This window comes from Anser cygnoides, chromosome 10 (assembly GCF_040182565.1).
Source record: "Anser cygnoides isolate HZ-2024a breed goose chromosome 10, Taihu_goose_T2T_genome, whole genome shotgun sequence".
NCBI classification, from domain to species: Eukaryota; Metazoa; Chordata; class Aves; order Anseriformes; family Anatidae; genus Anser; species Anser cygnoides.
In genome coordinates, this window is record NC_089882.1 from 4,486,769 (window position 1) to 4,509,608 (window position 22,840).

Sequence of the window (22,840 nt, forward strand, 5' to 3'; positions counted from 1 at the left end):
TGTGAGATTAGTGAACCTCACACTCTTCAAACTACAGGCTGGCTTTTGTGATAATAAATTTAAACATTTATATGTTAAATGTAATTTCTAAGAGGTTTAGGATAAAAACTTAAAAAGTAAGCACCGCCTCAGCATATTTAATAAAATAAAAACATCCTGAGAGCAACATGTAACATATCAGAAACACAGATCTTAAGAAAAATATTCACTGTGTCTTCACTATGCCCTTGTAGGAAAGGCTGGTGGCTATTAATAGGTGTAATTTATAGGCAGGGACTAAATTAGAGCTTATGACCAATTTGTGGGTTTGGACTTAGATTTAAGACACTATCTAGAATTATACATGCTGCACATGAATATAGCTCTTAGCAGTGTTAAGGTCACAAAGAGATGCAATATCATCCACAATAAGAATTCTTGGGTTTTGGTCTCAAAATTTCCAGTAGTCATAATTTTATTATGTTTTTTTTTAATTATTATTATTATTTTAGTTTCATAAAAAAAATAAAAAATAGCTCCTTCAGTCATGTGATTTATTTGAGAATCTCAGTAGCCATTAAAAAATAAGTTCTATCCCTCCTCACTGCAGAAACAGGCTTTAAAAAGTGACTGAAATGTACACTTAACAATTAAGTTAAAAAACAAAACAAAACAAAAATCAAAATATATTAGCATATCAAAAAAGCCAAAAATATTTAGCATAACTGTTTTTAATAAAACCGTAGGGTTTGTAGAAGAAATGGCTCATAATTTTTTAATACTTCAGTTTGCTAGACTGCAATACAGAACGACAACAAAACTATTTGATGTTTTTTATTATGGTATATGTAATAGCTACAATATCCTGGAATTATGTATATTATACCCAGACGGTGCAGAAAAAGCCATGGAATCGCTGAAAAATTGAGTGTTTATTTTATTTTATTCTTATAAATGTTTTATGTATCATCATAGGCGTGTTTGTGGTACTTTCCTCTTTCAGCAAGTGTGTTATTGAATCTTGCTCATATGCAGTTCGGTACAGGTGATGACTATTTTGAAATTTTCCACCCATGATGGTCAGACAGTCCATCTGTCTGACTTTCAAATCAATCTGATTTGAAAACTGGGGAACGACAGCCCGGCTGTGGGGGTGTTCCGAGGCCGACCGCTGATCAGCACAGCACAACGCTGCTCAGTACTCAGGTGGAAATGAGCGGCCAGCCCCTAGGTTGGTATGTGTCTGTGCTATTTATCTTTAAAACATGTTTCTCTGAAACACCTTAATTCCGAGAAACGTAGGAGCATGCGTTTGGGAGCATCGCATGGGATTTAGTGATTTGTGAGAGTATGCAGCAGATGCCAACGGCAACAAAAAGTAAGCATTTTAACAGAACGGGAGAAGGCCCAGGGTTTGATATGATGGCTTTCATTCTTTTAAAGGTGGAAGGCAATACATAACTGGTGGGACAGGGCAGAGCAGGGCAGCAAACCCACTCGGCCTTCACCTCGCCGTGTCAGCCGGCCCTGCCGCGCACCAGCAGCAGGACAACTGCGACCTGCTCCTGGGCATGACGCTGGCCTCGCGTCAGGACGACATTTTGCACTTTTGGCTGGAAGTCTGAAGCATTTAGTTTCGGCTGTGCTACAAAACACAGCTTTCATCTTTTATTTTCCGTGCGTAAAACCAGTTTTCACTGAAGTTCTCAAGGAGGGAAGGGACCCGTCTGCACCACACACAGCGTGCTGGGCACTGAGGACGACACGAGGCTATATAAACCGCCTCGAGCACCCTCAGCAGGGCACGGGCAGGCTCGAGGCCGGCAGGCAGGCCCTGAGGCCCGGTGCCGGTCCGAGGGACGAGCCCAGGCCCAGCGGGGCGCCCCGAGGGGGACCGGGCACCGCCAGGGGCCGCTGTGCCACCGCCGGGGGCCGCGGCTCCTGTGCCGGCTCCGGCGGCTCCTCCTCCTCCTCCTCGCCCTCCTCCTCCTCCGGCGGCGGCGGCTTCCCAGGCTCCTCTCCGGGTAAACAGCGATGGCCGCCGAGGAGGGAGGCGGCGAGCCCCGCAACAACATGGGCAACCACCTGCAGCCGGCGCCCGGTAACGGCCGCCGGGGGGAGGAGAGGCGGCGGGGCCGGGGGCAGCGGGCAGGGGCCGGGCGTGAGGCAGGGCCGGGGGGGCCGGGCCGCGGGGCGGGGCCGGGGCCGGGGCCGGGGGCAGGGGCAGGGGCAGCGGGGCGGGCTCGGCACCGGCTGCGGGGGGAGCTCAGCCCCGCTGCGGGCCTGGGGAGGGAGCCGGGGAAGGCTGCGGGGCGGCCTCCGGGCTGTTTTTGGGAGCTGAAGCGGCAGGGAACGGCGAGTGGGGTGAAAATGATCGAGCAGTAGAGCTGAGGGTGTGCTGCTGGTGGAGAAATGTGGGGTGGCCAGCTGGGCGAGCTGCAGGGGGGCCAGGCTGCTTGGGCGAGAACAGGGAGGAGGGCAGTGAAGCTGTGCAGGTCACCAGCCACCCTGTCCTGTCCCAGCCCGTCCCGTCCTGCTGCCCCTGGGCCTCAGCAGGCCTCTGGGGTGCAGGAGCCCGTCCTGAGTGCTCTGCCGTAGCTCACCCTAGCATATGTCTGAGGCCGGGCAGCAGTGGGAGGTGTCCCTGCCTTGCTGCTGCTCATGTTGTCACAATTCATCTTTAGGTAGGTGCACGGTGCTAACAGCCTTCCTGCTTATCAGCCTTCCCGCTAATGAAGCTGCGGGCGTCGCTCATCGTCTGCATGCCCAGCGCTGGCAGTGCCGCTGCGCGTAGCTGGGGTTGTGCAGAGGTTGTCCGCACCAGGCAGGGCTCAGAGAAGGGCAAAATCAGCTGTTATTGTACGTCTTGTGTCGTTTTTATTTATTGGCCGAGTCCACCAGTCTGTAGTGGAAGAATAGACGCTCAGGCACCGGGCCTGTAGACATTAGGCAGCTGGTCAGGTGAAAGTGCTGAAGAGGCGTAGTTTCCACCAACGTGGGCAAATGCAGATACCCGACTCTGCAAATTTGGGCCTCTGTAAAACCTAACAAAACTTGAGGAAATCTTCTGTTGTTTTAGAAGGCCTCCACTCAGTCTAAATGCTCTGTAATGCCATTAGTAAACAGGGAAGCAGGATGTCCTCTGTACCGCACTTGAGGGCAGCGTTGAATTCCGCGCCGTGTCCAGACTTCCTGCAGTGTTCATGCTGGAATTTGTAGAGCAGCCTGGTTTGTTCGCATACACTGTCATAATTCCTTGTGTAGGTACCCAGCGCATAATAACGTGCATTTTTCTGATTTAGCATATAGTGCCTCCAAAGTGACGTGAGCTCATGTTTTGGTTTTGGAAGCAACTCCTGCTAAACAAGAAAAAAAAATTATTTCAGAATAAGCATGCATATAGCAGTAAGTCCTGCTCATAACTGATGCAGTTTGCTGTGGAAGGAAATTCTATGAGAATTGTGCCTTTGGCACTTGCCGTTCTCTTGTTCCTGTGTACTTGAGGTCTCATTAATCATGAAAAAAAAAATCAACAAAAATGTGGTTAAATGACAAATATACAGTTCCTTTTGTCTTCCATCTCCTGTTCCTGTAGTGTGACTGAGTAGGAGAGTGAAGCCGGCGGTGTGTTTTCGACATTCACATGGTGCTGCTGCAGTAAAATGAGTCATCATTCCTCTCAGCCCTCCAGATTCCCTCTGCCACCACGCAGCCCTTAGTGTGCGATTTGGGAGAGAACGACCAAAAGTTTGCAGGACGCAGTTGCTCTCAGATCAATGACTGTAAATTCCTTTTGTGCTCCGAAGAGCAAATGAAACAGCCTCTGTCTAAAAGGCTATTAAAACTGCTAATGATTCATACAATTTAATGAGTGCATGTAAACCAGAATATAATTTTCGAAGGAGACAGCTTCCCTCCCTGCAGCCCATGCTGCTGCACCAGAGCCACGTAAAAACTTTCCATTCTTTGTCTCCATCGAGCTAAAGAGCATGCTGGCCCTCTTCTACATTTTAAACATTTTGCAATAATTTATGCTTCGGATTCCGAACTCAATATCATGGAAGAAAAAATTTATGCAGAAATGGAATATATTTTTACAATAATTAGGAAGTTGATGTCTTACTGCTTTAAGTTATGTAATTAATAAAACACCAAGGAGAGTCCGTAACCTCCTGTAATGCTGTATCATTTCTGTTCGATATAAATACAGTATTGGCTGGATCTGTAGCGTCAGCTTGTCGTGCTATTCCTCCTACAGAGAAAGGTCTGTAAACTGCAAGACCTAAAAAAAACCAAGTGAGATAAAACCAAAACATGACCATCAACTGAACATTTTGTAAAGAGTAGGTTTAACAAATGTGCCTGAAGGCCAAGGAGGGGAAATACACACTCTCCAGAGACAGCTCATCTCTTCATTGTTGTCTCGTCCTCCCACTCAGAAGGAGTACGATCTAAGTGAGCAAGGGTGCTGGTGTTTCTGAAGGAAGGATCCTTACAAACCCTATCCCTTCGTAAGGTTTGTTCACGGTACGTTTCAGATGAGATAATCGCTCCACCTTTAAGTTGTCAGCACTAATTGCAAAGACAGGCAACTGGATAGACTACTGTAAGGATATTTTCCTGCTGACGTATTAGATTTCAAGATCTAAATCATGGTTTTTGGCACTGTTGGGATTATCTTTTACTCAGCAGCTACTGGCATAAGAATCCTGCAGATATGATTTACAAAGTTTATAACAAATCTAATTCAGACATGTCATGGCATATAAATATTATTTATGTTCCAAGTGTCAGGAAATAGGATCAAATAATACAATTACAAATGTGTGTTAATCACGTTGTATTTGTTCTGGGTGAGTATTTACAGGCACACATTATATGGTAATACGTGGAATGGTCAGTGAAACAGCATTTTAGAAACACTTTTTTTTTCTAGTTTAACATATTTGTGTGGATTTTATACAGACAAATGCACTGGCTATGTGTTTAAATAATAAAACATACTGATAATTTATCTGTCTTCTTGCCTGAAAGTAATTTCAGGATTGATACCTAGAACTGAGAAATGACAAGGAAGTAGTAATTTTTAAATACTGTTTTGTACCTGAAGGTCTTTGTAGAGTCATAATACTGCCTTCCTCCTTTGTAGTTACCTTTCCTGTGTGTGCCTTTCTGTGTGCGCTGCGTTTTGTGATTATGTGTGGTACACACTGAGCAGAGGGTGACAGCAGTGAAAGAGCCTAAAAATATCAGCAAGAGGCTGTGTGAATGTAGAGCTTCAGATTACCTGGAAGTCAGTTGTTTTATGAACAGTTATACTGTACAGTGTTGTACCGCTGTAAGTGGTGTATTCAGCATCCTGTAAGAAATTAAGTTAGCTGGCGTCCCTGCGTTACAGGCAGAAGACGTTAGGAATTTAAACTAAAAACTACTACTGAAGTAAAAATCTGAACTGTCAGAATTTGTCAGAATTTTGTCCAAAAAAGGTTGTTCCTTAGCCTTTCAAAAATAAATTACCAGCTTTTGACCCTTGCTATAGAACAGTGATTTTGCTGTAACTGCAAGAATTTTTCATAGTTTTTACAAATATGCAAGCTGCTTCCCTGTGAAGAAGGGCTTTAGCCTGGGAATATTGAATGTGTTTCTATGATTCTCTTTTCTCCGTATTTTAATTTTCATTGGTTGATTTGTACACAGTATTCCTTATGTGCTTATTAGCAGAGAGTGAGGAAGAGGATGACAACGAAATGGAAGTGGAAGATCAAGATGGTAAAGAAGCCGAAAAGCCCAACATCATTAATTTTGACACCAGTTTGCCAACATCACATGTGGTATGTCTTTCTCTATGTGTCTTCCATTAAATGCAGTTTGAAGAAGTTTTGATTGGTTTTGCATAACTCTGTTGTAAAAGCCTTAGGTTAAAGGCCTAATTTTATTTTGTCCTTGTAAATCAACCCAGCCTGTTGTACTGCTGTCATTTCCTTACTTATTGTTTTCAGTATTTAGGTTCTGATATGGAAGAGTTTCATGGGAGAACGGTGCACGATGACGACAGCTGTCAAGTGATCCCAGTGTTGCCCCACGTGATGGTGATGTTGATTCCTGGACAGACGTTACCTCTTCAGCTTTTTCGCCCTCAAGAGGTTAGCATGGTGCGGAATTTAATTCAGAAAGACAGAACATTTGCTGTTCTTGCATACAGGTAAAATACACGAGTGGGTTTACTGATGGTATGCAGCATGTATTTGTAGCACAGTTACTTTGGATACTAAATCAAAAGCAGATGATTGCATCAGTTTTGTGGTGAATAACTAAGTTGTGGTCCGAAATTGTTAGGCAAAAGATACCTTCCAGCACATCGTGAAGAGGGTTTCATGTGTTACTGGGTTGCTTCATGACAGTATCACGTTTGTATTAGAGGAACAGAAAGTGTCCATCTGCCGTCCTAGTTTGAGCATCCTTTTGTAATTAGTCACTCTTTGAATGTATTGCCCCATTTTGCTTAAAGAAGCATCCTTAATTTGAAATACAAAAATGAGATTCTTGTTCTGACGACTTCATTGTCATAAAGGTGTATTTGCTTGCTTTGTGTACAAACAAGCGCACACAACGGTTGGACAAGAGAGTAGAGAGACATGAGATGTTAGAGAAATGGAAAAGATAAAGGCCAATATGTCCCGGAAGAAGCTGGGAGCATTCCTCCCTCTTTCCCCCACATTTACTATGGTTTAATTACGTAAGAAGTGGGAACGGTTGTTTTTGGAAAGTTGGTCTAAAGAATTTTGAACGTTGGCATTTCCGATACAGATACATTGGTGATCCCTGTGTTCCCAGGTTCTTACCTCTACACCCTTAAAGAAAACCAAATTAACTGGTTAAAAAAAAAAAAAGATACCATTAGAAGTTGCTTTTAAAATGGAAAAATAATGGCTGTAGTTAATTGAAAGTATTTTACCAAGTTTAGCTTTTTGCTAACAGTAAGTGGTAAGACTGTACAGCCAGTGCAGGTGGATTAACTTGTGAAATCTGAATGAACAGTACTATGTGGAGGGTAGGTAATCTTTTTAATCCTTTTACTTTTAGTAATGTACGTGAAAGGGAAGCACATTTTGGAACAACAGCAGAAATATATGCCTACAGAGAAGAGCAGGAATATGGAATTGAAACAGTCAAAGTGAAAGCAATAGGAAGACAGAGGTTCAAGGTGCTTGAAATACGAACCCAGTCGGATGGGTAAGAAAATAATGTATTTAATTTTACATAATGCAAATCTTGTTTCACCAAGGCATTTACCATATATTGGGGTGCATCTGGCCTGTCAGTCACACAACTGACTGATTAGTGTTTTTATGTTTAATTGGTAATTTCTTCAAGTATGTGTTTTAGTTAGAGCTTTGCTCTAAAATTCTCTAAAGAATGTTTGCCGGTATTTTGATGTGGTGTGTGTGTGAAAACATCTGTGACAACATCTTTGTTTCTGAAAACTAAGCCAGAAAAAGATGTTGATTTACCTGCATTATAAGTGGTAAAACTTTCAATATCTCTCACATCTGTGCTTAAACCAAATGTGAAATGAGAAGATACTCTCCTTTATCAGGTATGTGCCTTGTGTTGTCTTGTAGAAGGGCTCCCTGATACCATAGATATGCCTCCCTGGCACCATAGATACCATTCTTAGGCTTTCACGACCTTCAGGTGAAGAAATAAAAAATACCTGTTATACTTGCTATTTCTTACTATCTACCCTTTGGTTACAGTTAACAAATTCTGAATTTTACTATATAAAAAACTCAGTGTTGAACACAAGATGGCAGCACTTGGATAACTGCAGCAGCAATGACGTTGTTCAGAATGCTGAATCTAGAAACAGTTAAAATCTGTGCTGTTAAAGCATTTTATTTTGATGGTTTCTCATCTACTGACTAGGAGAGAACGCTTTTATACAGCATGTCCACAAGTTTCATTCATAAGTCTGAATTTTTAAATGTATGAAATAAAGGTAGTGAGATGAATTTTCTCATCATGGCAAGCTCTAGATTTGTTGGAATGACTTAAACTTATATATAGCTACTCTGCTTTCAAATACTTTAAAATACAGCAGATACCCTGTGCTTTAAGATACGTAGGCATTCCCGTTGTATCTCATGGAAAAGGAAGTTAACTGTGAGAGGAAAAAAGCAAAGTAACTTTTGGTGAAAAAGTTAGAGCAGTGATTTTCTAGTTTTGTATGCCAGTGCAAAAATATTTGGTAGGCAGCTAGTTCTGATTTTTAAAGGCAAATGAAAAATAGAGATTGAAGAATCTTCAGTGTATTGCTTCTGTCTTCATTTTAGGCATACTAGAGTCCAGTTAGCACAGTGGCTTTAATAATTTAGCAGAGGATGTCTGTATTTTGGATTCGTATGTTTGGATGCTACAAATGTGCTGTATGATCCCTATGGTAATTTGATTTACGTTGCTACAACTTAAAAAAAAAAACTTGGATGAAATGGGTTCTTGCTTGAATTCTATAGTACCATGTAGTGATAAGCAGTAAAATCAATTTTTGAAACTCTAGTGTATGTGTATATATCTGTCTTTTTTTCCTTTTATCAGAATCCAGCAGGCTAAAGTACAAATCCTCCCTGAGCGAGTGCTGCCTTCAACAATGTCAGCAGTACAGCTGCAGTCTCTCAGCCGATGCCACATATTTCCTTCTTCAAAACCTACAGCGTGGCAGGACCGAGCTTTACGTCAGTGGTGGCAGAAATATCAAAAGGTCAGAAGCTAATTTTTTTTAAAATTACTATGTTTGACAGTATTTTGAAAATGAGTATGAAATTCCATCTGTCTTCAGAAGTGGATGCACAACTGGGACGCTAGATGCCAACCTTCTGCTTTTTTACAGGCTGTGTGATTATTTATCAACTGTTAACGGCAGGGAAATACATGTTTTGTGTGCATTCTATTTGTTTTTAATTATAGTAGTATTTGATTAATGCTATTACCATAATATTCAATGTAATAATATTACAGTTGTTACTAATTTTTACATAAGCACCTCAGAGAGAATGATGATTGCTAAAGCGTATAGGTGATGAAGTGTTCATGAAAAAAACAACAAATTAATAGCTTTTTATTTGTAGGCAGGTCAAAGAAACATCTTGACGTTAACTGTCATTGCTGTGCCCATAAAAATATTGGCAGTGTTGACAGTGCCGTGGGTCTTGTTTTGTACTTACAGTAATGTTTGGCTTTGAAAGTGAGGGTGCTTTTATAACTCTTTCTCTGTGGCTGGTTGATAGAGGTAGAAGAGGTTCTTAAAGAGCCGAGGTGACTCTCAAATTTCAACAATGAAACGGAAGACCTTTGATGTCTAAAACGTAAGAACTTGGTTGTTTGGAATCATAACTCCATTTGCTAATTTTGCTTTAAAACCTGCTTCAGTTAGAGAATTGATTTCTGTACCTGCAGTTCCTTTTTTACAGAAAATGTGGATCCACAGTAGAAAGATGGACTCTGTTTTTTAACTCAGTCAAATATTCCCACCCAGTTGTTGGCTAACAGCTAAGCTGAAGGTCAGAGCTCTGAGCATGCTTTATGGTGCATGTTCACCTTCTTATAAACATTTATATATCTCAAGGTTTTGTTAATTTTTGTGCTTAGCAATTTTCTTTCTCAGTTTGCAGCAGTATTTCTGTACAACAAATTTATTCAGTCCAATTGCACATGCATTTCTAAATCTTTTTTTTTATTATTATTATTTATTGGTATTTGTTTAACAGACTTTCTGGGATAGCTAATATAGAACCCATTTTTACACTTAATTTAGAAATGTTCTTAAATTTTGTTATGTTACTGAAAGTGACACGCTAGAAAAAGGTCACAAATCTCTAATTGTTTTATGCAATCTACATACATTGATGTGTTAGTTAATAGAGGAAGAAAGTGGTTTTACACACGAACAATGTGGGTGAACTAGCAGTTCCATGGTCTTACCAATTTTATTTCCTAGAGCTTTCAGAACTTTATTTGCTTTACTCTTTGATTAAAAACAAAACCAAAACAGTAGAGGAGAAATAATCACTATCAAGATGTTGGTATTGCCATTAGGGAATGAGGCTCTACTTTTACTTCACTGGTACAAATTCTGTCATTGCTTGTTTACACTATTTTTGCATCACTGCAGCTGTAACAATACTTGAAATCGGTAGGGAATTTGCACTAAGATCATAGGGCAGAATTTTCAAGACTCCTAAGTGGAGTCTTGCTACAAACTTCTGCATTGCTCAGGGGAACGATAAGGTGTGATTTGTGCTAGAGGCATCTGTGCTATTTAAAAGGTGCTAAAATATGCATTTATTCAAGTGAACGTGCGTGCACTTTTACCAGCATACAGCATTTTCCTTTAGAAGTCTGAAATAAAGCATGCTGTCAAAGGATAATTTTGCTGGAATAAATTACATTCCTATAATAAGCAGCCTGCTGGCATGTTGTACTAGCAGAGTTGTACCAGCAAAGCCTTTCAAGTGTAAACCTGGCTCCTTCTCAGGCACAAAGACCAACTATCATTAGCAGTCAGTAAGTGTGCACGGTGAGGTTAATGGGACAAGAGTTAGCACTGAGGACAGGAGAGGGGATGTGGTGAAACTCTAAACAATTCGCCACTGTTTGGTTGGAGATACTTCTCCCACTGTAGAGAATTCATCAACTAATTAGAGAATTAACTAAGCAAATACCTTTACGCTGCTGGTAATTTGGTGGTTGACAAATTCAGTTTTGTCAGATGAGTGCAGTTAAAACGTAGGGTTTCTTGTCTGCAGGATATGCACAGGGTGCACACATGCTGAAGATACTTTAGAAGTGTTAGAGGCGTCCCTTTTTATTTTGTTCCACCTTACCTGCTGTGTTTTAGCGTGCAGATGTTTTAGTACACAATTCAAGGGCACGCATTAGTCATGCCCAGTGAAGTATGATGCAGCTAGCATGGCTAACTCCTGCTAGTGAAATTTTTATTTTAAAAGACTAGAAGTCAGTAAAAATAATTAAGAGACTTTCGGAGGACTTTTTTTCTGATATTCTTGTTTTCTTCCTCCACGTTTGTTTCTTACTCCATAGTCCATTTGGGTATGTAATTTTATTCACACGAGGCTGCTAGATGGATATTGTGCAAAATTTCGTTCGCCGTCTTTGGGTAGTGATAATAAAGCTGTTTAATAAATTTTCAGTAGGCTGTCATAAGTATCGATGTTCAGTAAGCATTTCTGAAAACATGATTTCCATTACAAATAGATACAAGAACAAGAGTGGATAGCGATACGTGATTAAGCATCAAGGCTACCCAACAGTTTTCTTAGTCAGAAATTGTTCTGCTGTGAGAAGGCATCCTCTGGAACTCCTAACTTGTGTGTTGTTATTTTTAGCTATGTTTTTAACACAACACTTTTCCGCTTTAAAAATATGACCATATATTCTTTGAATTTATAGATATCAGCTTAGGTACCTACTGTGGCCCATTAATCTCCTTCTTTCATTTTATGTATTTATGTGTTTGACTAAATTGATATGAAATGGTTTAATCACCTTACATAGTGATTTGCTGTGGTTGCTGAGGCATCAATAATTGATGGTGACTAAGGAACAGATGCGCTATCTAATAGTACTTAAGTTTTTTAACTGTCTAGATTTCAGATAGATACTGTTTGGAAATGTGTATTTCTCATTAGTAAGCAGTAAAAATACTTTTAATGCTGAGACAGATTTTCTGAGAAAATCTATGTATTGTTTATTTTATGCAAAAGTCCTCAGTGCATCTGAGAAGTGTTTTGGAAGCCTCATGTTGAAGTACTGGTTTTTATGGTGATCATTTGTTGTATCTTTAAATAGTCAAATATGCCTCTGTTTTATTTGCGTAAACAAGAAATGTTGGTAAGATCTGTCAGTGTTAAAGAACAAATATTTGTGATTTTGGTTTTAGAGGAAGTTTCACTGTGCCAGTTTGACATCTTGGCCTCCCTGGCTTTACTCTTTGTATGATGCTGTAAGTATTACCAAATAATATCTAGTTATTGGATAATATAAAAGTTTTCATTTTGTTGGCTTGTAAGTTATGTTTTAAAGAAGGGTACAGCTTTCAGTTTACTGGTAAGAGCGGGAAGGACTTGCCTGTGTATAGTTGTTCCCTGGTGCTAGAGCATGCATCTGGGATAGGTACGAGAGGTTTGGGTTCTTGTTCTGTTGTCGTGGAGCAAAAAACTTGATCCTCTGTCCCACACGCCTCAAATGAGTGTCCTAACCAACTTCAGTCTCAGGTGTCGGCTTACTTAAAAAATATAGATATTTTATATGTATAATATATGTAATTTATTTCTTTATTTATGTATGTAGATATGTATATTAATACATAAAGCAATTACTGTAAGGGAGGGACAGGTAGGGAGAAGGCTAATTCTGCCTAACCCTGATCTGTTTTATACATCTCTAGAACTTGAATAGTTGTCTACTTACCTGAGATGAGATTTATACCTACCACTGGTTGATTTTTGCCCATTTCCCGTCTCCTTTTGCACTTAAGTTAAAAATACACAGGTATGAAGTGTTTATAATTATTGTAAGTCTTAAAAGCTAATGTCCAGTAGGGAAAATAGCTTACTCTACATCTTGCTTCCTTTTTTTTTTTTTTTTTAAAGAAAACAGAAATACCTATGTATTTAAATTAGGCTTTTCTTCTAAAAAAAGGAAACCTTGATGGAAAGAGTCAAGAGGCAGCTACATGAATGGGATGAAAATCTTAAAGATGAGTCTCTTCCAACAAATCCAATAGGTATGATGTTCTTTAGCTTATGAAATCAAATATTATGTAGGAGAAAAAAATCCTAAGAAAATAAGGGTTAGATAATTACTTTCTATTGACAGTCCATTCTTCACTTCCAGTTTCCAGCAAACTTTGATGGCTGATTTTGACAAAAAGATGATAGAACTTTTAAAGGTGTGAAAATCTCCAGCTGTTTTGAAAGATGTTCAGTAAAACAAATAGAACTCTGTTGCGTTCCATGGCAGGAAGAATGTGATACAAATCTTTCATAAGAAAACATGAGCCAAAAGCATACTAGATTTTAAAAATTATTATGTAAGTCCAAGTGGTCAATCACTGGTGATCTTTAACTATGGATTAGACAAATATGTTAGAAGCAGTTTTAGGTGTACGTGATCCAGCCTTAGGGCAGAAGGATATGCTGAGATGACCTGTGAAAGTCCAATATAAACTTAAGTTTTAGCACTCAATCTGTGAGAAGAACTAGTAAGTTTTATTTCTTCCTTAAGTTCTAACAGGTCTGGTACTTTCTCATTTCTAGATTTTTCTTACAGAGTTGCTGCTTGCCTGCCAATTGATGATGCATTACGTATACAGTTGCTTAAAATAGGTAGTGCTGTTCAGCGACTCCGGTGTGAATTAGATATTATGAACAGAGTGAGTATTTGTTTTACCTGTTACTTACTTTAAATTGTTCTCTGTCACACACACACACAAAGTGACGGTTAAAATCTATAACAAATAATACGTCTAGAGAGTGAGTTTGGGAGTTTTTATTTTACCTTCACCTTGAAAAGATGACTTAAGAAAGAAAATGCTGTTAATTCTACACTTTATTTGGCAGCAAGAGTCACATTTGCTTTTGTCAGAAATTATTTGAAAACACGCAGCAATTCCTTCACCAAGAGGTGGTGCTAGAAGTCTAGTGTTGTTGGTACCAATCTTAGGATCATCAGAACACCATATTGCTGTATAACATACTGCAATCAAGTAGCATTGTGCCATGAAGACTTGAGGACTTTGTAACAAAAGATAAATCTTTGTAGCATTGAGCTATTGAATATAAATCTTAGACTAAAAGGATTTTTGAAAAAGACATGTATTGACTTGTTAAGCAACACTTTTTAAAGTTATTTTAAAACTTCTCTTTTCTTATTTTCTTTCCATTCCATGGCCAGGTAATGCTCTAAATGTAGGATGTAGTTTATTTTTACATAGTACATTGCTTAATAATAGCATACTATAAATAATGTTATGTATTATAATGCAAGTATTTGTCAGTCAAACTCATGTCGAATCCATCTGTTTTTATGAGCAGTGTTTGCAAGAACGTCTTGCAACATTTCCAATAGCAGTTCAGATTGCTATTCTCTTTCTAAACAGAAAACATTAAAAGAGTCATCAGTATAATTAAAAGTTTTAACTGTAAACTTGCTTATGTCTGGTAGTGGTAGCTGGAACATTCACTATCCAATTTTTGAATGGAGAGACAAATTAATGTTTCATTAATGTGTTCATATAACAGCGCACCTCCTGAAAATTCATAGTAAAGCATTCTACTAAGCTGATTTTTAAACGGCTATTTTCTTGGTAATGTCAGTGATTGCTTGTTCTGCTTTATAGAAATTGTAGGGGAGAAATTGCTCTGTCATAATCTTTAAGAAAAAGGTCAATGCATCTTACATATTTGTCTTGAGAAATTTAAAATTATTGATCTACAGTATTCTCAAATTTAGCAAAACTTAATGATTGCATTCATCTTAATGATTGTATTCGTCTTCCTTTTGTGTTATATCTTAGAAGAGCAAAGTTGCTTTGTTTCTAAGTTAGATTTTAAAGACCTTAGCAAGTTGACTTGCTTATTGTGTAGTCAGATTAGTCAGATCCTCTTTTTATTTTAAAAAGCAAGTGTATAAAGATTTTTTTTTTAATTTTATATAACAATTAACATTTACCATAAGTAATGAAAATGCCTAAACATTTTTATCCTTTGGTTTAAAGAGAAAATGTGATTGCTGCCCAGATAAACAAAGGAATTGGTACAAAGTCTATTATGAGGGAAGGGGAGAGAAATTTTATTATTTGCCAGCGTGCTGACAAGTATCTGGAAACGAATGAAATTACCATGTTGGTTTTTCTTTTCAAGTGTACATCTCTTTGTTGTAAGCAATGCCAAGATACAGAAATAACAACCAAGAATGAAATATTCAGGTGAGTTTATTGCTCTTAATCTTTGTGAGGTTCTTGATCAGAAACACTGGCACAGCAAAACATATTTTGCTGGGGTATGTCTTATAGCTAATGTGTTTTCCACAGCTCTAATAAAATTTAAGTAAATATTTATAGGGAATTTTCTTTATTAAACACACCAAGTTATTTGAGCTTTTTTAATAAAAAGTTAGTAAATACAAACATCACCATGTATATTGTAACAGAAGTTAGTGTGAAAAGCCTTGTTATATCACCTAGTCCTGCATCTTGCCACATGCACTCTGTGGTGAGTTTTGAACTCCAAAACTCTACGTATAAAATTTGGGACCTCGTGAACTTTATTCAGAAATAATAGGACAAAAAATACTTTCCTGGCACTTCATTCTGACTTTCTGTACGCCAACAAACTTGAGCAGCAGATTAAAATGCACTAATTGTGTGGCACAGATAGGGTCCCGGGATGTTGTCGTATAAGCACATTACCTATGTATGTTGTTAAGCATTGTGATACCTCTCTCATTTAAAGAATATAGGCTAATAACCGTACTAGGCAGTATGCCCCCATTGTATATTTGACCTATACAATATTTTCCATGTTAAACAATGATAAGACTGTACATTTTCCAAATGATTGCTACTTCTGCCAGTCTTGTCATTGTTTTCATCTTGGATAACTAATGTCAGTCCATCACCTATGATAATATGAAGGTTAAAAGATGCCTTGGTGAAAGAACGTAAGACTCCCCACAGTTTTCCTTTGTCAGTGTGAAAAGAAGCTGATGCGATAATTAAAACCCATTTCTTATCTTCCAATTAAATGATGGATTCCAGAAGTGACAATTCCTGCTGTGTTGACATGATGTACTTTGACAGAAGAATGATGAGATGTTAGTGTAATGAATGCACATTTTTGCTGACTTTTAAAGTTCAATTTAAGAGTAGCAATATAGATGCTACTTGTTTTTATTGGAAGTTGTTACTCAGTAGAGGCAAGTAAAATAAACTATGAGTCTGTCGTGCTTTTTTTTTTGTTTTTTTACAACTACTGGGCTGTAGTTTTTTGAGGGAAACATTAATAAAAACCTTAAATGGGGGAGCTGCATAACAACATCCTGTCAGCTATCCTATAATAACTTGTCCTCCTTAGCAAACAGCTGGGCAAGATGCAGCCGAACATTTTAATCCTTACTTGGGATAATACCTTTTTAACTACCTTTACTGAAGTAGAGACTTTTAACTAGGTAACAGGAGTACGTTAAGGCAGTCCCTTCCCTCGGCCTGCCAGCAGTGCCGGGCCTGAGGCACCCCAGGGCACGGCCGGCCCTCCTGGCTGCCAGGGCGCACTCCTGACTCGAATTCAAGTTGTCGTCAACAGCACTTCCTAATTTCTTATCGTCTGCAAACTTCGTATGCTTTTGAGTTCCACATGCAGATCATTTACAAAAACATTAAAGAGAACCGGCCCCAAAATGGAGTCCTGAGGAACTCCACTAGTGTCTGGTCACCAGCCAGAAGTAACCTCACTATACTTGTTTGAATACTATTTTACGTAACTATTTTCTTTCAGTTTTTAATAACATAGTTAAAAATAGATATTTTTTTTTCTACAGACTGATGTAGTTCTTTTGCTGTGTAAAATAGTTTTAACCATCGGCTGTTTTTCCTCTGTTTACATTTGAGAGCTTTTTTTTTTTTTCTTTCTTGAACTTTGGCTAAATTCTTAATTGTCTGTCATAGTTTGTCCTTATGTGGACCCATGGCAGCGTATGTGAATCCGCACGGATACATCCATGAAACTCTTACTGTATATAAAGCCTGCAACTTGAATCTCAGTGGACGACCATCAACAGAACACAGCTGGTTTCCTGGGTAATACAATTAGAAGAAAAATTATTAATAATTTTATTAATTAATTTATTTTATTTTTATTTTATTAATAAACTCAGTTGTAAATGTATTCTTATGACAGTAGAATAGTAAAACATATAATTTTAAAATGTGTATGGTGATTTAGCTCATATGAAAAATAAGAAAGTAAATTTAGACTTTTCAAAATAAAGAATGATAAATTCATGTAAAATGTTTTCAGAATTTCTCTTGAATTTTTTTGAATATTTTAACATATTAAGATTTTAAAACATACCCTTTGAATCTCAGAGCTATGAACAGGATACTGATTTTCTGGGAATTTCTTTGTGTATGGTTTTAAGTAAACCACAACTAATACCAGAACTGTTGTTTCCATGCAGTTTTGTTTGATCATGAAGTATGTCAAGTACAAATTGAAAACGTAGTGTATAAATGCAGTTACTCTACTGAGATATATTTTTTTAGACCTAAAAACCGAATAAATGTTATATTACTTTAAAAATGACTAACATTATATTAATCTGATTATTGTTATTTTTTTTAAGTACTCTCGTTCCCTGCAATAGTAGCGGACTTAATTGTCAAGATGTAAATGTGTACCTAATAATGAATGGTCTTGCATCAAAATGTCACACCTCTCTGGTAGGAATTTTTTTGCCTAGATAAGCATGCTTCAGGCACACGTTCAAAACTTTGAATATTTAACCTCTCAGCAGCAGCTGAAATGTCAAAATATATTTGAATTACAGTTTCACAGAAACATTATTTATAGTTCCACAAAAATACTTGTTACAGCTTCACCAAATCACTTTTCTGTGTGGCCCTTTCTGTACTGCAATGTCAGAAATCGTTCTTTTGTCCCTTTGGCTATTGTGTGTCTAAAGCAGCATAAAATAATACGTTGCTGTATTTCTAGCCAGTCCAAGGTTCTTGACTAATACATGTACTCATTGACTCCTGCATTTTTTTTTTTTTAATTTCGTTTATTTTCTGGACTATCACAAAACGCTGAGTAATGACTTGGAGGGCAGGTGGTGTATCTGTCCTAAGAACTGCATGCTTTAAGATTCCCTGAGGAAAACTTTTAGCTCATAGTATCTGGAGTTAATTTTTCTCATCCTTACCTGTTTTCTTGGTTCTTTTCTTCTCTGGTTTTGAAATATTCACGTTCTGACTTTTGAAGCTGTTAAAGAAAAATCTGTCTGGAAAATGTGGTTCCCTTTTAATTTATCAGCAGTGCAAAAAACACTTTTATTTCCATTAAGTAACTTACTCTCCAAGAACCACTTTCTGACTCTTTTTTATGGCACACAGCATTTCATTATATTGTTGAAATGCTGTGCTACTAAAATACTCGTTACTTTCTGTGCTTGAAAGCTGATTTATTTTTTAAGATTTGCAGGGTTTTAGATGAGAGCTGGATACCTTGATTCCCTAAGATTCTTTGAAAATCCAGCTTGAAACTATAATTCTCTTCTTACCTGATAAGTGAACTGTGGTCTGGTATTTTGAAAGCATCTTTTCTTTACAAGTCAGCATCAACCTTTTCTTTTGTTTTTGATAGGTATGCGTGGACTATAGCCCAGTGCAGAATCTGTGGGAACCACATGGGATGGAAGTTCACAGCTACCAAAAAGGATATGTCACCTCAAAAATTCTGGGGATTGACACGGTCTGCTCTCCTGCCTCGGATTCCAGAAACAGATGATGAATCGGGCCACGATAGATCACCGTTACTCTGCCTGTAATCTAGTAACCTGCTTTTGGAGATGAACAGGCAGTAGTCTGTCTCTTAGATGCATCTACTCAGTTCTGCATCTGATGCCTACTTAACCTTAAAACAGAACAAAAAACTACACTCCCCCCCCCCAAAAAAAACACCAAACAAGCAGGCTCACTACGTTTGGATTTGGTGTGCATCCACATTACTGTTGCTTCAGCCACCCTGAGAACTGAAGGTTGAATCTTTAAAATGACAGCTGGGGAGAGAAGGTGGTATGAGACACCAAGAAATCACTTTGATTCATCTGGTCAGAGTTGACTGAACTTTCTACTACTGTGTATAATTTCAGAAATGTTTACTGCTATCAACCTACAGTGAAAGAAGGAGACAAAAACTAAAATTGCAATTAAACAGAGTATAATTTATGCAATATATGATGGTAGATACCAGTTACTTACTGCGGAGTATTTCCCATAATATACTTATGTGTTTTTGATGAGAATCCCTGTTTCTAACTATGTGGAATACTTCCAATTTTATGCTTGTGCTGTTTCTCAAATATTAGCTGAATAACCATCAAAGAGAGTACAAGGCTGAAGCATGTATTTTGACTGATAGTGTGTTGGAAATGTTAGTGGCAGTGCTGTAACTGGCAGAAGCAAGAGCTGCCTGCAGCTAGAACAAGTATGTTACAAAATGCCCTTTGAAAAAAACTACATTATGTATATGGTCCTTATAAGTTATCTGATATATTGAGCATTTCTGACTTCAAAAGTCTTTTAAATTTTAAATTATTTATACAAAATATACAGATCAATCCCAGAACATAAAATACATTGTCATTTACTGTTGAATGTGCTTATATTTACTTTTCAAAATTGCTTCTGTGAAGATTAGTTTACAGGTATGCATGCCCAGGGTTCCATGAAGTATCCTCTGCAATACGTGACTATGGAGAATTTTCACTAACACATATTTTGATAAGGGGGAGGCAACATATCTTTTTTTTTTTTCTTTTAGACTTTCATATCAGAAGGTAAAATTTTACATTAGCACCTTACCCTACAAAAGGCAAACGTTCCTGATTAAAACAGAAACAAAAGGCAGTGCTTTTTGTTTGTTTTTGTTTTCTGGAGTGCTGTCTGTGCTACAGACATGGGTGCCAAAACAGGGCAGCTTTTGCTGCTGCAGGGTTGATTTTTTTCATCAGAATGCACTTTGATGGCAGAAACTGAAGATGGCAAGATTTCTTCAGTTTGTGTGTCCATACATATTTTCTTTTGAAGCTTTTTCATTCACTCTTCATTTCTTCTGTGTAAATCTTTAAGAACTTGCATTATTAAATACTATGACACAAAACTGCTTAAGATTGAAGACATAAGCCACTAATTGTTCCTTCTCAGTCACACTCTTACATCAAACATGTAGCATGGATAGATTACTGCAGTGAAAGGCTAAAGCCGGACCTCTACAAGACAAGTAGCCGATTTAAGCGGTAATGTGGTATTTGTTACAGCACAGCTGAGAAAAAATCCAGATGTGAAAAGATGCTAGAAGCTGAAAGGCTGTTAGGATAGTTTATTATGCTAGGTATGTAGAAACTAATGATTGTGTAACTCAGGTTTAGTTCTTTGAAGCCTTCTACCTCTGTGCTTCTGTGATAACTTTTGTTCTCTCCGTAGACATCTTTAATACCATATTTAATTGTGTGTGCAGTGCTCTGACTTGCCAGTGAACCATGAAAAGCAATACTTCTTTGAATATAATTCTGAACAAATAGAGGGTGAACGATGGCTCATTTTCTTAAAGAAAACATTCTGTATTTTGATTATGTTTCTATAATAAGCTTTCAAAAGACTGACATGCTAAGCGGTAGTGTGAGCAAGAGACTGTGAAACTTCTGTACTTAGCAACCACCTAAGTCATACTTAGCTTTCCCCCTCACTCCCTGCACAGGCACGGACATACATGCAGCACGCACATGGGTGCACACAGACACGTGTGGCTTAGCTATAGGCTTAGTTTATTTTTTCCCTCTGAGATACTCAAGTATCTGTTGTTCCTATCGCCCTCAGTAGGTCTTGTGGGCAGTGGGAAGCCTGAAGGTGCTTTAAAGTACCTTCTGCTGCCATTTGCTTTAAGCATCCACAGAGGGTTTGGTGAGTGGAGCTTTTAAAATGATCATTTTCTCAGCTCTCACTGAACTTCATAAGGTGTTTTGGGTTTTGGCCAAGTCTTTTAGATTGCCTCAACTGAAAAATGGCATTATGGTGGCAATGTTTGAATACAAAATAGGCATATTTTTGGTATTGTGTATATATAGTCAAATGTAAACTAATATAATTGAGATAAGTCAGAAGTAAATTTCGCTCTAACTTAATTTTATTGTTGATGATGCTTTTCCATCTGCCTAACCTTCTGTGTAATTTGCCATTTCAAAGTCCATGACAATTTCCAGGTTGAAAGCAAGTATAATTCACCTTGCTGCAGAAATGATGAATCCTGCTGTGGTGAAGCTGGCCATTGAAGTGGTACACATGTAAGAATTCCCAAAATGTACCGCACGTGACTTTCAGCGTGGATGTAGAGTTGTGAATGGTTCAATACGTTGGTTAATATTTTCTATGCTTCTTTTCTCTTTTTTGGAGAGAAAACTACTAGAATGTTGGGATTGTGAAGAACTATTTCTGACAAATATGGACATCATACGCTTTTGAGAGCTAAATACAAAGGAAATCAGCAAATTTTATGATAATAGCTGTATTTACTACATTCATGGGTTGGCATGTAGTTTCATGCTGTAATTAATCCAACTGACATGCTGGCTGCTGCCAAAAGGGACTGCTTCTCTTTTCTCTCCCGCTGTAATTTGTGTCTGTACGTGAGACCTGGGAATTACAGAGTCACGGGATCGGAGTACTGATCACACAGCCACATCCGTGGCAGGTCTGACGGAGGAAGGACGAAGAAGCATCTGGGGGGGGGTGTAGACTGGGGACTGCCCCGTTTAGCAGAACATCTCAGCTGGGTTGGAGTACAAGTAGCATAGAACTGTTCGTTTCCAAGCTATCATTGCCGTAGCCGTAGAATAAAGACGTCATACAATCGGAGCCTGTAATTTTGCAAGTTTTCATATATTTTAGTTTAGATGAATAGGTAGAATCACAATAGGACATTTGCACACTTGTTCTGAAATGTTCGAACTGTTCTTTTTTAATAATAATGCTATTTTTGTATGTGCTGCAATTAATTTTGTTCCTCATTGTTTTTCACCTTTAATTGCTTTGTAAAAGCTGCAGAAGGGGTAGCACATTCTTTGCTTTAACTCTTCCTCTGCCTTTTGGGACAACTTTTTTCTGAAAAGTCTTGTTGCTTGCAAACATTTGCAAAGAATAAAACTCAATTTGTTTCAAAACTGATCTTGGAGGACACATTTTTTGCTGACTGGAACAGAAAGAAAATGGGTTTACACTGTGTTTCGAATTGTATTGGTTACAGAAAACAATGTTAAGGGAGTTGAGCAATGGGCACAGCTGCCTCCTCTACCCCTTCCACCCCAGCACGGCTCCTGGCTGGCCACTGGAGCCCAGCTGGGCGCTCAGGGAGCCGGGGCTCTGCCCAGGCTGGGGTCTCTTTTTTACCTATCCACCTTCTTTGCTCCTCCTGCTCCCCCTTCACCCTGCACACCTCCATGGCTTTGCAGAGCCCTGCAATTTCTGCACCCTCCCAGTCTGGGCCCCCTGGTTCCCATCTTGTAGCTGTGAGCTTCGTCCTTCCTGGGACCAGCAGCACCTGCAGCTTGTTAGCCCACCCCTGAGCGTGACCAGGAGGCCTTAGAAGTCCTCCATCAGCTAACCCTGCTGGAGTAAACATTCCCTCATTCTTACGTGCTCTTATAAATCAGTGTGACCAACCAGACTTAGTTCCCATCTTTCATATTATCCCTTATTGCTTTGGAAAAAGGTCCTTGACCCCGTACCCTTATTAAAGGAGCAGATACTCTCCTTCTAAGTACCCTGACAAATAATGTGTTCAGTAAATGAGGTTCTGCTTCAAAGAATGTCCAGCCTCAACAGGCAAAGAACAGACAAGACACAGAACAGCATGAAGACAAAACATAGGTTGTCATTCCAATTAATAACTAAAATGAACCCTTAGGACGTTTATCTCAAACTCTTCTGTCTCATCTGTGCACTTATTTTAATCTGCCTGAGCAATTCCTAGATAACACTGCTAGTGCGGGACTTTTTGTACTACAAGAATGT

At 38.6% G+C, this 22,840-nt stretch overlaps 1 protein-coding gene across 4 annotated transcripts; it reads left to right on the forward strand.

Moving 5' to 3' along the window:
• The first annotated feature begins 1,919 nt into the window (after positions 1 to 1,919).
• Positions 1,920 to 21,994, forward strand: CRBN (cereblon). 4 transcript variants are annotated; one of them, XM_048068644.2, is made up of 11 exons: positions 1,920 to 2,080; positions 5,698 to 5,810; positions 5,979 to 6,181; positions 7,063 to 7,212; positions 8,575 to 8,737; positions 11,936 to 11,998; positions 12,697 to 12,781; positions 13,314 to 13,429; positions 14,919 to 14,983; positions 16,721 to 16,852; positions 18,417 to 21,994. In XM_048068644.2, the coding sequence occupies exons 1-11, from the start codon at positions 2,014 to 2,016 to the stop codon at positions 18,598 to 18,600; spliced, it is 1,341 nt and encodes a 446-aa protein (XP_047924601.1). In that variant the 5' UTR covers positions 1,920 to 2,013; the 3' UTR covers positions 18,601 to 21,994. The 4 variants fall into 4 exon arrangements, with proteins under 4 accessions (XP_047924601.1, XP_047924612.1, XP_013037807.3 ...); XM_048068655.2 differs by having other exon boundaries at positions 1,926 to 2,080; positions 5,701 to 5,810; XM_013182353.3 differs by lacking the exon at positions 1,920 to 2,080 and adding an exon at positions 2,266 to 2,663.
• The last annotated feature ends 846 nt before the right edge of the window (positions 21,995 to 22,840 follow it).